The sequence below is a fragment of the Lissotriton helveticus genome, chromosome 3_1 (assembly GCF_964261635.1).
Source record: "Lissotriton helveticus chromosome 3_1, aLisHel1.1, whole genome shotgun sequence".
Lineage (NCBI taxonomy): Eukaryota > Metazoa > Chordata > Amphibia > Caudata > Salamandridae > Lissotriton > Lissotriton helveticus.
The window spans coordinates 982,298,201-982,313,084 of record NC_136061.1 but is presented as its reverse complement, the minus strand read 5'-3'; the positions used below and the strand labels follow the sequence as shown (position 1 = coordinate 982,313,084).

At 45.8% G+C, this 14,884-nt stretch overlaps 1 protein-coding gene across 1 annotated transcript in view; it reads right to left on the bottom strand.

Annotated features, from left to right (window-relative positions):
• Positions 1–398: 398 nt before the first annotated feature.
• C3_1H21orf58 (chromosome 3_1 C21orf58 homolog) overlaps positions 399–14,884 on the bottom strand; it is a 142,107-nt gene continuing 127,621 nt past the window's right edge. Inside the window, exons 8-9 of the mRNA XM_078683819.1 lie at positions 10,671–10,736; positions 399–2,584 (exon numbers count right to left, since the gene is read on the bottom strand). Coding sequence (XP_078539945.1) covers positions 10,691–10,736 — 46 coding nt within the window. The 3' untranslated portion in view covers positions 399–2,584; positions 10,671–10,690. The remainder of the gene's footprint in view (positions 2,585–10,670; positions 10,737–14,884) is intronic.

Below are 14,884 nucleotides of genomic sequence, written 5' to 3'. Positions count from 1 at the left end.
CCATAACCCATCTTTTGATTGCGATTGAGCGTACTATTATCATTATAGATTAGCTTAACTTTCCGCTGGAACCGTTGTTTCTGTTACACATGACTTAACCTGGTTCCTAGTGAGTAGGGTCCTCCTTGTCCTTGTTCTCACCTTTAACAGTTTTAGTTTTCTTATTCGTGGCTCGCCAAACTTTTGTAAGCAGATTGGCATTCACCCTTTGATCTTGAACCATGGCGGACGTGCCCCTTTCAGGAAGGCTCTTAAAACCTGGCTTAACTCCATGTAGATATTTTCTGCAGCTGGAGATCTAGTGGACTTATTCTGGATGGTGGTCTATAGCGCCTTGATGCCTTTGGGTAATTGCTGCGCTCCACAAATTAGAAATCAAATCAAATATAGCGCGGCTCGCCCAAATACTTTTTTTTTAATTCAATTTTTTTATGCAGCACGGCATGCTTCGCTTGATCTTTATGGTGGCCGCGTGACTTGCTTTTATTTTGGCCAGCAAGCCTAACTGTATTTTTAAATATTATGTTTTTAAAACAAGCACGGCACACTGCGCTTGATCTTCAATAATAGCCCCCGCTACTTTTTCTTTGGCGCATTGGCTCACACAACATTATACACATGGTTGCTGCTGTCCCACTACCTAGCACAAGTGGTTTCCATACTGCTACACACAATGGGCATGGCCCACTGTCGTGCTTCCCCCCATTTAGGGTACCTTATGGTCCCATCATGCAGGCAACTGATTTTAAAGACAAATACATGCAATCCAAACACCTACTCCATGCAAAACGGGTGGGTTGTTAATTTTGGCGCAAGACAATCAGGATTTAAAAAGATCCTCACAGGAAATACTTTAAGGCACTTTAACTGCAACAAAACTCATCCACATTTTGCAGTATTACCATTTGCCGCACTTCCCAAGCGTTGCTTCTAATAATTTCATTTTATTAATTGTGAGTGCAGTACCTTATCTGGCTAATAGAGGTCCCTTTACAACTCCACAGGGAGTTAACAGCCTGGGGCACTGCACCCTTTCCTTTCTTCGCGGATTTTGTTTCAAGACTTATGCTACTGCTGGGATATTTCACCAAAAACATTATCATTTGCAACACTAATAGCTCTAAATTGCAATAATGCGAGACCTATTGCATTGCAAATGCAAGTTTTTATTTATGGCAATCGCTGTTAGAATAACATGCAGTACAGAGAATTCTATAGTGCCTGTGTCAAATTATATTGAGCCGGATGTATGACGTTACAACGCAGGCTATTACAACGCCTGCCTTTACAACGCGGTTTTTACATCGCAATCCATAGTGCTTTTGGGTGTTGGATAGTGAATAGTTTAATTTACTATTCCAACTCCAGTCCCCGTGGACACTAGGGAAGGTGTTGGATAGTAAATTAAATGTATTCCCTATCCTAGAGCGCCCCCCAGTGCAATGCGTTGTAATGGTTTGAGTTGTAATGACCGCGTTGTAATGGTAGTGCGTTGTAAAAGTTTCGTTGTAAAGGTTGTTTACCTATTGAGCCACATGTTTGTGCTGTGATAGCAGGAGTGAGTGTGCAATGGCCATGGCTTTGGGAAGGAGTGAAACAGTATAAGCTTGTACAGAGGCCATCTCCGGAAAGACAAATTGAGTTTGAGCCCCTGTCATGAATGACAAGCATGTATGTGTACATATCTGTAGACCCAGCCTAGAACGACGAGAATGAACCTGTCCAGCCCTGGCCTACAGTAAGTAGTCGGAACAGAAAGTATGCACTTGTCTATTTTGGATATCGCATTCCTGTTGTAATAAAGATGTACTCAGTCCTGAAAGTAACATTACTTGAATATGGATGAATATGTCCTCTGGGGGCTGGTTCAGAAGAATAATAATGCATGTTCCCAGTTCTGCAGGCCAGGGCCAGAATGATAAGTGTGTAGAGTCCCGGTCAATACACGTCCAGAAAGATGATGTTGGTATTTACAACAAACTATGAGACATGCTGTCATCAGAAATTGTTTCCTTAGTTTGAAAACAGATATTGATGTTCCTCACAAGAAAAAGCATGCCAGTCAAGTGTATTACAGTGAAAACTAGGGTTTGCCATTAGCTATCATATTTATTGGAAGACAAACTATTTCTTTACAGAAAGTGTAGAACTGGAGTAATCCGGAAAAGTACCTGAATTAAAAAATATATATACATACTTTATTAGACACCAGAAAAAGTCACTTGAGAGAGTGCAGTTGTCAATTTGGAGAGCATTAAGGATCTGTGGAGGTAGTCTCTAATACAGCAGAGTAGAAGAGAGGCATCCACAACTCTATATGCTGGTACGATCTTGGCTGTTATAGCTTCGTAGAGGTCACTGGACATCAGGAGGCGTTGTCCTTCTCCAACTCCACAGCCGGCTCTGCGATGACAGACTTGCCATGCACTGGCACAAGACTCTGCCCATTAAATTTTAATGTACAAATAAATTAGCTTTTGTTTTTTTTTCAAATTTTGCATCATCTGTCAACAGATGCCCTTGTGGAGAATGTCACTAAAGAGCGCCATCGCTGTGCCACTTGCGTTGAGTCTCGCATTCAAACCTAGAAGAGAACAGAAAAACATTAGAGATCCACTGACCCACTTACCCCCACTGGGCTTTAATTAATAGTTGTTTCCACTGGAGACTGTGGCAAATCACTTCTGCAGCGGTTGCTGCTAAAGGTGGCTTTTGAAGCTGCTTAAGACAAACCTACAAAACCCTTGACAGCAGGTGCCAGGAAGCACTGCAGAGGCCCTTGGTAAAGAGGCCAGGCAACTACAGACAGAGAAGCAAGAACTGCCAACCAAGATAATCAAAAATTGCAGTGGCATATCTGAGAGAGACATCTAGCTGAAGATTACTTACCTTTGAATTTCCTATGCGCCAGACTGGATCCAGAAATGTTTGCATGAGCAGTACCCCTGCACGGCGTACAGTGGCTTTGTTCGGTTCCATGTGGCGTAGACGGCACCAGAAGTGACGTTTCGGTCATCTATATAGGCGCCACCCAGGCACAGGAGCATCATTTCTTTTCTTTCTTACCGCTGATCTGGAGAAGAGCTACCCCTCTGTCAAAGCTTTTTGTCGAATATTTTTTCTTTTGTGTCAAGAATGTCCTCTAGGAAGGTAGGCTTTAAGCCGTATTGTGCCTGTCGTCGCGCCATGTAGGTTACTGACCTGCACCTTGTGCGCTTTATGGTGTCTTGAGCGCGACCACGACTCAAAGTCATGCTCGGACTGCTGGACCATGGCACCCAAAACTTTGAGGGAGCGGTCCCTAGAGTTGCTTGCGGCCTAGAAGTTGACACCATCTAGCGCGACTCCGAGGAGGTCTTGCTTCTAATTGAGAAAGTCGTAGGACCAATCAAAAAGCCCAAGTCCTCTTTGTTGCACTCAATGTCCTCGGGGATTTCGGGGAAGAGGCACAGGAAGAAGAAGAGGACTAAATGGACTTCGACTTCACCTCGTCCATCGAAAGCTGGTGAGACGAGTGTGGAACATTGACTTCCAGGCACTGTTCTGCGGAGCCGTTGCCAGGTCCGACTCCGCGCCTTCCCCGTTTCCAAGAGCCGGAGCAACCCCCACTCAAATGAAGGACAGAGTATTTGAGCGGGCCAACTCCTCCGGACCGCCTTTGGACATGCAGGGTCCAAGGAGACCCCATGAGGTTCCATGCTGACTACTCCAGTGGGGTCTCATGGATCCGATCCCAGATCCGGATTGGCGCTGGTCGTGTCAACACGACCTTCTCTGGCGCTGGTCCCAACGTTAATGATCCCTGTGCCACTGGAGCCCACCGGCGGTACCAGCCCCATTCTTATCTCTGACTAGGAGTTGGAACGGCATTGATCGAAGCCGAATCTGGCACCGACAGAGCCCAGTGATGACTCTAGGTCATTGCCTGAGCATTCTGTGGAGCATACAGGCATGGGGGAAGAGTGGGAGGGGTCACTGGAGAATTTAGAAACCAGTTGTACACCCATGTTGAGGCTTTGGACTGGTATGAGGAGCTAGGAGAGGCCAGTGGACTGGACACCTCTCCAGATACTGGTCACACTGAACAGTCTCCTGACCTCCCTAGTTTGGGCTGGAAAGGGGAGCAAAGCCAAATTGGACATACTAAAACTAGACATGGATAGGGGCGGCCTAGGGTTGCCAGACCTACGGCTATACTATATGGCTGGCCTGCTGCAATACGCCGCTCAATTGGGCATGGGGGAGCGCACGGTTGAGACGGACCTAGACGGGAGTTGGAACGAGGGGATGCAACTGCAGCAGTTCCTAATGATGGGCTCTAGTGTCCCTAAAACGTGCCCACAGATAATCGCCGGGTTACAGAAGTCTGGGACCAAGTAATCACCTTGGTGGTCAAAAAGGCCCAATATGCTAGCACACTACCGCTGCATTGGTTGAAAGGTTTCCAGAATATCCAAGAGGTCATGGAACCCTCGAAGTAGTATGAGGGGATTGTGGGATCGTGGGGGATCTATATCAGACCGGCACGTTCATGACCTTTCAGGTAGCTCAGGACTGATTTAAGGTGCCACCTGGGCAATTTCTGCAGTATGCCAAAATATTGCACACTGTACGAAAGATGTGGACAACATTTCCAGATGAACCCGGAGAGTCCTGCATGTTGGTAACATTGCTAGACCTGGGCTATAGTCGAGGTCTCATCTCCCTCATATATAAGATATTAAAGGAGGACCAGGGGTTGGATCTAGACATGATCAGATGGACGACGACCTGCCCGTCCCGTTGACAGACGGTGAGTGGAAGAGAGCACTGGCACAGGTAGCAGAAGCTACGAGTAATGCATGGTTCAAGTTAATTCAGTTCTATTACCTACACTGCACATACCTGACCACTCAGCGGCGAGCGTGGTTCACCCCAGGGTTGCCTCTGCGTGTCCACGATGTGGCACGGACCCCACCACGTACCTGCACATCGTCTGGAATTGTCCGTGCATACAATGGCACTGGCACCAGGTGGTGCTGTCCCTTGGCACAAAACGATTCTGAAAAGGGGGTGGTGATGGACAGAGCATCTGAATTAAACAGAACACTCATACCCAGTCAAAAGATCAGGGCTTGATCCATCACCGTTTTTTAGCTCACTGCAGCCACCGCGGTGTAAATCAACACTTCCATAAAACACTGTAGTCTGGGCGTGCTTCCAACGCCCAAGAAAAGGAATAGGATGTGCTTTAGGTTGGCGCTACTAGGACTGATCCTGGGGAAATGGCGAATTGCAAGCTACTGGATACACCCAGCACCACCCACGTGGGAAAAATGGAGGGATGACCTGCAGGAGTGGGCGGTAGCCGAGGAATGTCACCTCAGAACAGTACGGACCGATGAGAATGCAGAGAGCGATCTCCTGGAATGGGGAAAAATGTTGACTGAAGTGTCCACAGCAACGAATGTGAGTGAGAATGAGAGCACACATAGCTCGCTGAGCACTGGGCCCACTTCAACACCTGCTGATGCAACACCGCCACATGCGCCCTCTCACACCATGAACACATGACTCACAAACAAGTTATGAGTGCACCACTAGTTTTTTACCTATGTCAGAGGTACTGTGCCACCTGTTTGTCGTTGCCACAAGGGTGGATAGAGGAGGTTGGGTAAGGGGGGGATCTAGATTCCCAATTATGATTATTGTTTTTCCTCTGTTGTTTTAGGATGCTGGGCCTATCGTTAACAACATTTTTTACTTCTGCTAAAAACGAGAGTAACTCGGCTCATGGGCAGTGAGATCGAGCACAACTATGAGATGTCATGTTAAAAGCATTGGATGCATGTGGGCTATAGATGTTGAAAATGTACACACATGTCCCCTGTTCTGGATAAGCTGGAAGATTAATAAAAAGAAGTAAAAAGAAAAGAAAAAAACTCACACTGATGTCCATTTAGGAACTTAATCCCAGCCTTGCACAGGGGCTCCTGTGAACAGGACAATTGCCCGCCTTCATTGCTCTGTCCCGGGGATCCTAGTTTCCTTAGCCAACACCCCACCCCTAGGAGCTTGGATAGTCCAAGCCTCGACTTCCCATGGCACGTTCCCTGCCGCTCCCCCAAATAGTGAATCCAATAGACTGGACACACTTGGGAAGAAGATGTTTTCTTCCACCAGCCTGGAATTGCAGTCAGTGAACACTGCATGCCTTTTGGGATGTTTCTCCCATACGCTATGGGAAACGGTTGCGCAAGTGCTGTCACAGGTCCTGGAATTGCAGTCAGTGAACACTGCATGCCTTTTGGGTTGTTTATCCCATACGCTATGGGAAACGTTTGCGTATGTGCTGTCACAGGTCCAGGAAATGCAGTCAGTGAACACTGAGTGCCTTTTGGGATGTTTCTCCCATACACTATAGGAAATGGTTGCGCAAGTGCTGTCACAGGTCCTGGAGGAGGCCGGGCCATCCTCTCCCAAGCAGTGAAAGATGGGAGGGATGCAGCAAAGTTCACTATTAGGTTTGGTCTGGATACAACGGATTCGCTGGGTAGAGTGGTAGCCTCATTGCGCCACACCTGGCTTGGAACATCTGGCTTTTTGGGGGGTTTCCAGTCCAACCTCATGGACATGCCTACGATGGGACTCGAAGGCAGACTGGGCACTGGATCGCTTCAAGGACTCGCGGGCTACAGTCAAGTCCTTGTGCCTCTCAGTGACACCGCGCCCCCCGTATGCCTTTTGTCCCTTTTGTGGCTATGGAAGGGGTGTGCCATCGCGCCAACAATATCCCAGCCACCATCTTGCGCATGTTTCCCCAGAGAAACTCCGCTGTCAATGCCTATCGGATCAAGAGTGGTGTCTCCATTTGGAGGTGGCACAAGGACTCTTTTAGCAGTGGGAAGAGCCTTGGTTAGATCTGTGCACCTATAAAGAGAACGCGCAGTGTCAGCAGTATTGTGTGCTATCGCTCGGATATGCTATTTGTGCGAGTGGGGCTCAAGCCATTTGTGCACTTTTCTCCCCATACCGCTTCTGCCCAGAGTTCTCAAGAAAATCAAGAATGACCAGATCCAAGTCATTCTTGTGGCTTCGGACTGGGTCCTAGGAGTTTGGTATCCCGAGCTTCTTCAAATGAACATTGATCCTCTGATCAGGCTGTCCCTCTCGGAGGATCTTCTGTTGCCGCAGCAGGGGAGGGTCCTCCACCCAAACCAGTCCACTCTGCCTCCGTGCTTGGAGGTTGAGCAGCGACAGTTGATAGCTTTTGACCTTCCTCCCAAAGTCTGTAAGTTATCTTGCCGGCCAGGCGGCCCTCCTCCAAAATGATATACACCTGCAGTTGGTAAAATATTGTACAGAAAGGTCTATCGACCTTCTTTCTGATATTCTTCTTATTCATTCTTATCCTTACCCAGCAGGGCTCTGCTCTGGGCACTCTTAAGGTTTATCTCTTGGCTCTGTCCACTTTCCTGCGGCCGCCTGACCAACCCTCTGTATTTAATTACCCTATTGTACATGGGTTTCTGAAAGAGCTTGTACATGTGTTTCCCCCTTCGGCCTTCATCGTACCTCAGTGGGATCTGAACCTGGTTCTCACTTACCTAATGTGTGCTCCTTTGAGTCGCTACACAATTATCCCCTCCGGCTGATTACCAACAAGACAGCTTTTCTAGAGGCAATATCATCTGCCCGCAGGGTGAGTGAGCTGTGGCCTTTATCATCCAAGCCTCCCTTTCTTATGGTATTGCCAGACAAGGTGGTGCTTCGCACCTGGGCTTCTTTCCTACCTAAAGTGGTGACCCCATTCGGGACAATCTGTAACCCTGCCTACCTTTCATGCTCCTCCACATCCACTAAAGAGGAGGAGCGACTCCACCGTCTGACCCCGAAAAGAGCATTGTTGTTCTACATTGACCACACAAAAGAGTTTCAGGTGGACGACTAACTCTTTGTGGGCTATGTAGGAGCAAACAAAAGTTGGGCAGTTCAGAAATGGACCATTCTGCATTGGGTCATTCTCTGTATCAAGGTCTGCTATGCCCTGGCTAAAAAGCCGCCTCCAGGGGGCTTATGAGCCCATTCCACCAGGGAAATAGCTGCAACCACTGTGTTAGCTCATGGTGTTCCAGTACTAGACATAGGCCAGGCAGCAACGTCCCTGCGCCCGTTTTCTAAGCACTAATGCCTGGATAGCCAGGTCCACTGGGAATAGAATTTCACCTATTTGGTCTTGCAGGACTTCTTAGTATAGTGGATTTGTCCACAGCCCACCACCAGGATGGTATGGCTTGGGTGAAGGTAAGAAATCTGCAGCTAGAAGTCTCCATCAGGTGAACAAGTTACTTACCTTTGGCGTGTTATCTGGTAGAGGCAATATCTATCTGCAGATTCCTTACAGACCCACCCATGCCTCACCGCTCTGCAGAAATATTTCTAGGGCTAGGGTTGTTCCCCTAACAGGGCCTTAGTTTGAACACACACTAGTCAGTTCAATTCATGGCTCTTCGCTCCTGGCGTGGAAAGCCATGAAAAGTAACTGATGTCCGCGAGCCTGTGTGGTGCCTAGATAGGTAACTGTGTCATCACTTCGCGTTCCACAGATGCGGCGCAGAACTGAGCGAAGCCAATCGACTGCAGGCAGAGGTACTGCTCAAGCAAACGTTTCCAGATCTAATCTGACGCCTGGGAAATTCAAAGGTAAGGAATCTGCAGCCAGATATTGTCTCAACCAGATAATGCGTTACTGAAGGTCAGTAACATGTTCTTCACCTGCAGTTCTCTTTTTAGGACTGGCATTAGCCAGGACCCTTTGATTTTACTAATATATATATCATATTCTTACAAGTAGGAGCTTTCAGTCACCTCGCTTCATCCACTGGTCTGTTGTGTCATTCATATTTTGCTTAGACCCACTACAGCATACAGAATAGGGCAGTGGGTAAGCATACATAACCTACTGGTTAACTTTACTTTGAGTGATGGCATTTTGCTCTTTCACATGGAGCACATTCGCACACCAGCTAGTTCCCTTCAGTGCCAGTGTTTGTGTATTTACTTTATAAATACTCGGTGTTTAGAACCTGATGTGAAAGTAGGATGCTTCTGATGCAACACAAGCCACTTCCCATCTTTATCAGAGCCCATCTCCTGCCAGTGCTATTGTAAATTCCTTTTTGAGTGTTTTTTACTTTTCTGACTGCTGCTATTTCACAGCATACCACATTGTATCCATTTGAATTTGTTCTGTATTAAGTTATACTCTTTTTACTTTTTTTCTTTCTCTCTTTGTTTCTCTCTTTCCTTCTTTGGCTTTCTTTATCATTAGTTTGCTTTCCTTCTTTCACTTGCCTTCATTTTCTTTACTTCTTTCTCCTTTCTCTTTTCTTCTTCCTTTGTTGCCTTCTTTCATTTGTTTTCTTTCTTGCATTTGTTTTCTTTCTTGCCTTCTTTCACTTCCTTTCATTCTTTATTGCCTTCCCTTTTTCTTCATTTTCTTACTTTTTGCTGTCCTTCTTCCTTATGATTTCCCTTCTTCTTTCTTTTGCTTTCTGTTTTTCCTTCTTTTGCTTTCCTTCCTTACTTTCATTAGTTTGTGGTTAGTATCATTTACATTTTTCATCCACCCACTTCAGCATACATTAAGAGCCAATGCATAGACCCACTTCAGCCATTGGCTGACTTCACTATGCGTTACACCATGCTGCACTTTCACAAGGAACACATCCACACACAAAGTAGTTCCTTTCAGGGCTAGGAAATACTGTGGTAATGTATGTTTTTTTTAGATTGATAAGGGGTCCACCATATTCCAAAACAATGGCATTTTGCAAAAACTGTGACAAAAAAAACAGGAAATTGCAGAATATTAGCAGCCAATGCCAGACCTATTGGCTTTGTCAGTGCTTGTTTCAAGTATGGTAAGCAGATGAGAATCCTTCCAAAAAGGCACATTTGCTCTAGGATTCGCATATGCTTTTTGCAAAATGATAAATAAAATGTCCCAGTACTTCCCAGGAGAGCATAAAGAAAAGGCGCTTAAAGACCCTTCTGTTAGAGGAGCACAGTGCGAGGGCCTTGGAGATGCTTCCTCTGCAGGAATATGGGTGGGGAGCTTGGAGACCATTTCTTAAGAGGAGTACAGGGGTGTGGGCAGAGTTTAGAGGCATTTCCTGAAATATCACAGAGAAGGAGCTTCAAGATCATTCTGCTAACTGAGCAAAGGGGGGTGGAGAATGATTGGAGACCATTCTTATAGACGAGCACATAATTGAGGGTCCTAAATATCCTTGCACACAATGGGCTATATAGAGACCCTTCCTAATGGGAAAGACAGAGGTGAGTGGCTATGCTATCTCCCCCTAAAGGAGAGTATTGGTGCATGGGGATAACAACATAAGGAAAGCACAGGAATAAGGCATTTGGAGGTATTTTCTATTGGAGGATGAAGCCCTTGCTCTGCAGAAGGACACATAAGATACATGAGCTTGGGAACCATTGGAAAGAGCACACAGTGACATGCTTAGATGCCTCTTCCTGAGTAAACAGGCTGGGTAAAGAGCTAAGAGAATTAAAGTGAGTGTAGAATTCCAATGCGACCCCAAAGAAAGAGTGTAAAAGGATATTATTGAGGAGGCATATTTTCTACCAAACATCTTTACGACCCTGCTCAAAATGAAGTGCATTACCTGTTGCGAGCATCAGAGGGTCACAGACCCATGGGAGCACTGGGGTGCTGTCCATCCATTGTGAAACTTGGAAAAAAGAGAAAGAGAATAAAGAAAGTTAAGCTCCCACCTCTCAAGTAAAGAATCCCATCTAGCACCCCATATCTGAGCTGTGACTACCTAGTCAATGATCAGTGTTAGTAGATTCCAAGCTACCTCATTCATGAAGCCAATATTGACGTTCATAAATTGTATTGCATCCATCCCAGACAGCCACAGCAGCTCTCCCTCTAATCATGTTTATGGTTTGCACTAGGGTTTAAGGTTCCCCAGCCGCCCATGTACCTTTCATATGTCTTTTTAACTTTGTATTGTATGTGCTTCCTTCAGCTATTTTCCCATAGTGTGAGTATCCCAGTAAAAATGCTGTCAGGAAAAGAACCCAGCACACACGTCATTTGGTGCAGGTGTGTGATGATGATAAAATAAAGAGTTTCATGTCCTGCTGCTAGATACTCTGGTTCTCTGGTTGTGTGTACCACCTAGAAAGATACAGCGTGATTGTTTACATTAGTTAGGATACTTCTATTGGATATGTGGGGGAACCAATTACCCATATCTTTTAAAAACATATTTCTGATAGTGTGAAAAATTGGCACAATATCAGACACCTCATCTTCTATTTTCATATCAGAAATCATTTTGAGGGCATTTAATCCAATTGGTTCAACTGAAATTAAACAAAACTATGCCTTGCAGAATGCATGGAATAGCTAAAGGTAAGCACAGGAGTGGAAATGTGAAGACTCAGCTATAAGGATTAAAGTGGCCAATCTCCCTAAAGGGTGGTTTACATTTTTTAGGGATAGAGGCTTGACTTAATGCTAGAGACTCAATCACAGCAGAGAACAAAATGAATAGTGGGTGAACAGACATACATCTCTAGCACTAACAGGTATCCTGCTTCACTCTGCAGGATCATGGGTCACCAAGATGGCACCCAGTACCCTGCAGGGAGAGGGTGACTGTGTGGCGGAATGGAGTTGGGTGACAATATGCCCAGTAACTAGCAACTAGTAACTTCATCAAAACTGGCGACGTGGTGGAGGTGACATTGTGACTTACAAGGGATTCTACAAGCCACAGGGATTGGATGCGAAACTTGGCACCATTTAATAAAAGAAGCTAAACACACGAAGGATTGACTACTAAAAATGTAGCAAGGTGGCTATCCCTGTACTTTTACTTTGACAGCAAATTCCGTGAACATACCTATTCTTCGTCGAAACCAACTATCAACATAGATTCATCACTTTTTGTCCTGAAGAAGTCCTCTGGACGAAACGCGTGGCTACGTTTTTTGTATGAAGAAAATAATAAAAGAAATGTTTTAAGCTCTACTGAACGGATTCTTCAAATTTATACTCGATTATTATTGCTTGCTGTGGGGAGTGCTGAACCATTGTGTTTTTTTGCACAGCCAAGGGCTCCATGGTGATGGCAAAAAAGTAAAGGGGAGAGCGGGCACCGCTGTCGAGATTCCATTAGAAACTCAAAATGGGTGGAAGCCACTCCATTGATTCGAAGTCGTGCCATAGGGTTCGCGTAAAGAAGACCAATCAGTAGGAGAAACTTGGAGCTGAATCCCAATCGCTCCAACAAGGTGAACAAATACGGCCACTTGAGAGGATCAAAAGCCTTGACGGAATCAAGGAAAATTGCTGTGGCTTCAATCAAGGGCTCTATCTCCTGGAGGAGTGCACAAAAGGTGTGCAAATTATGCGTGGTGGCTCTGCCCAAAACAAACACAATTGATCAGGGCACACTATAGTGGGAAGCAAGCTCCATACAACCCTCCCACCCAGACTGAAACCTTATAATGCAGCCAAGAAGAATAGCGGAGACGCATGAAATGGGCTAAGGTGGTCCCAGAAGAATTTTATGCAGCAAACTTTTTAAAGATTAAGGGGCAGGTTGAGGCCTGTAAAAACTCTAGCGCGCAGGGTCATCAAATTGTAAAGGCGTTTGAGGCCATATGTGTGCTGGTGTCACAGGACCTCTTGGTAAAGACTAAAAACGTAACTCCAGGAAACAAGCGCTGGTTTGATTCAGCATGTTCTAAAGCCCATAGATCGTTACTGGTAGCCCTAAAAAGTATCCCTAGGGCAAATGATGAGATTACCAGACTCAGGAAAATTTATAAATTAGCAATAAAAAAACGAAAGGACACCATTAAACAAGAAGCATGGGAAGACCTCCTTTCGGCGGCAGTCCTGAAGAATAGCAAAAAATTCTGGGAGATTATCAAACAGCCTTTCTTCTCAGACGATGATAATGACATCATGGACTGCATCATTCCTGATGAAAAATGGTTATGCCACTTTAAGAATGTCTATGGGGATACTGCTGACGCAACTATAGATGCCCTGTTGATAAGACCAGCCACCTGCCCCATTATCTTTAATCAAGATGAGGTGGAGAAAGCCATTATGTCCACCACAAAGCACAAGGCACCTGGCCCGGACGGTGTGCCTGCTGACTTCTTCATGTATTCCCCAAAATTGTGGGCTGAAGTCTTGACAAATGTGTTTAATGCAGTGAATGATAATCCCGTACCTGCATCATGGAACATCTCCACCATCGTCCCCATCTTCAAAAAAGGTCAGCGGGATGACCCAGGCTGTTATAGGCCTATATCCCTTTTAGACTCTTCGGTTAAAATTTTAGGCAGAGTTCTTTTATCTAGGCTAAGGGAGAATGTTGAGGGTTGTGGTGGATTATCCGAAATCCAATATGGATTTAGGGAAAAAAAGGGCACTATTGAACAGTGCATTAATTTACACCTGCTCATCTCCAAATATACTATAGCTAAGGAGGGGTCTTTGTATCTTGCATTCATGGACCTCTCCTCCGCTTTCGACTTAGTCAACAGGACTAAGCTGTGGTCCATTTTGTTGGAGATTGGCATAGATGAAGCATTGGTCACCTTTATGTCCTCCCTGCACCAAGAACTCTTCTCGAGTGTACGCGTGACCAACGAGGGCAGGTGCACCGCTCTCTTTAGATCCCTAAGGGGGGTGCGGCAGGGCTGCATTTTGGCCCCTTTATTGTTTACCATCTATATCAATGGCCTGGGCGTGCACCTTGGGGGGCAGGAAGCCGACGTCCCGCGTGTAGGAGCAACCAAGATACCGGCACTCCTATACGCGGATGACGCCATGCTGATCGCCCGCACGGGAGTTGGCCTTCAGTGCCTATTGAATGCTTTTGGCTCGTTTATGGACCAACTAGATCTCAAAATAAACGTAGCCAAGTCACATACTATGGTGGTGGGCCTAGAGTGTCGCAAGAAGAGAACTAAAACATTCACCTGCAGGGGGGATCTGGTCACTAGGGTATCCACATTTCCCTATTTAGGTATTTTGTTCGACCAGAAAGGGACCTGGGGTCCACAGGTTAGAGCTAAGAGACTGGCCGTTACACGATCAGCCTCAGCAATTTTGAGCTTCGCTGGTAGGCTAGGAGCCAGGCCTATGGAAGCCATCTTAAAAATTTATAATAGCAAATCGGTGGCCATTGCACTATATGGCTCAGCACTGTGGGGATACGCAAATGTGGAGCTAATACAGAGAGCGGAGAATGGATTTATCAGAGCCCTGCTCTCTGTACCCCAGTCCACCCCAACGTATTCCATACATAAAGAAGTTGGTCTTCAATTTCTCTCAGATAAGTTGAGCCTGGCCCCTTTGATTCTATGGTTAAAAATATGGTTGAATGCAGAACTCCCACTAAACCATAGGATTCTGACCGATGTCTTGGCCCTTGATAAATCTAACAAAATCCCTTGGCTGGCTTATCTAGCAAAAGCCTTCTCTGACCTAGGTCGCCCGGAGCTCTTTACTTCTCCGGAGTCCATCAGGATTCAAGATCTTGATTCAGTAAAAAAGTTTTTTATGGGAAGGAAGGAGACGCACCGCGAAGAGAGTGAACTAGCAAAGTCGGCAGTGAGGGACCATTGCCTGCTGCTTACTTCACCTTCATTTGCACCTTATCTTGGTTACGTTACGCATCCTTTCCATAGGTTTCTTTTAACTAAATTTAGATTCAATTTGTTGCATCATTATTTAGGTTCTTTTAATAACTGGCAGAAACCAGAATTAGCCCCGCCCTGCTGCTGTGACCAGTTTTCAGTGCAGGACACAATGCATTTTGTTATGTTTTGTGGTTTGTATTTA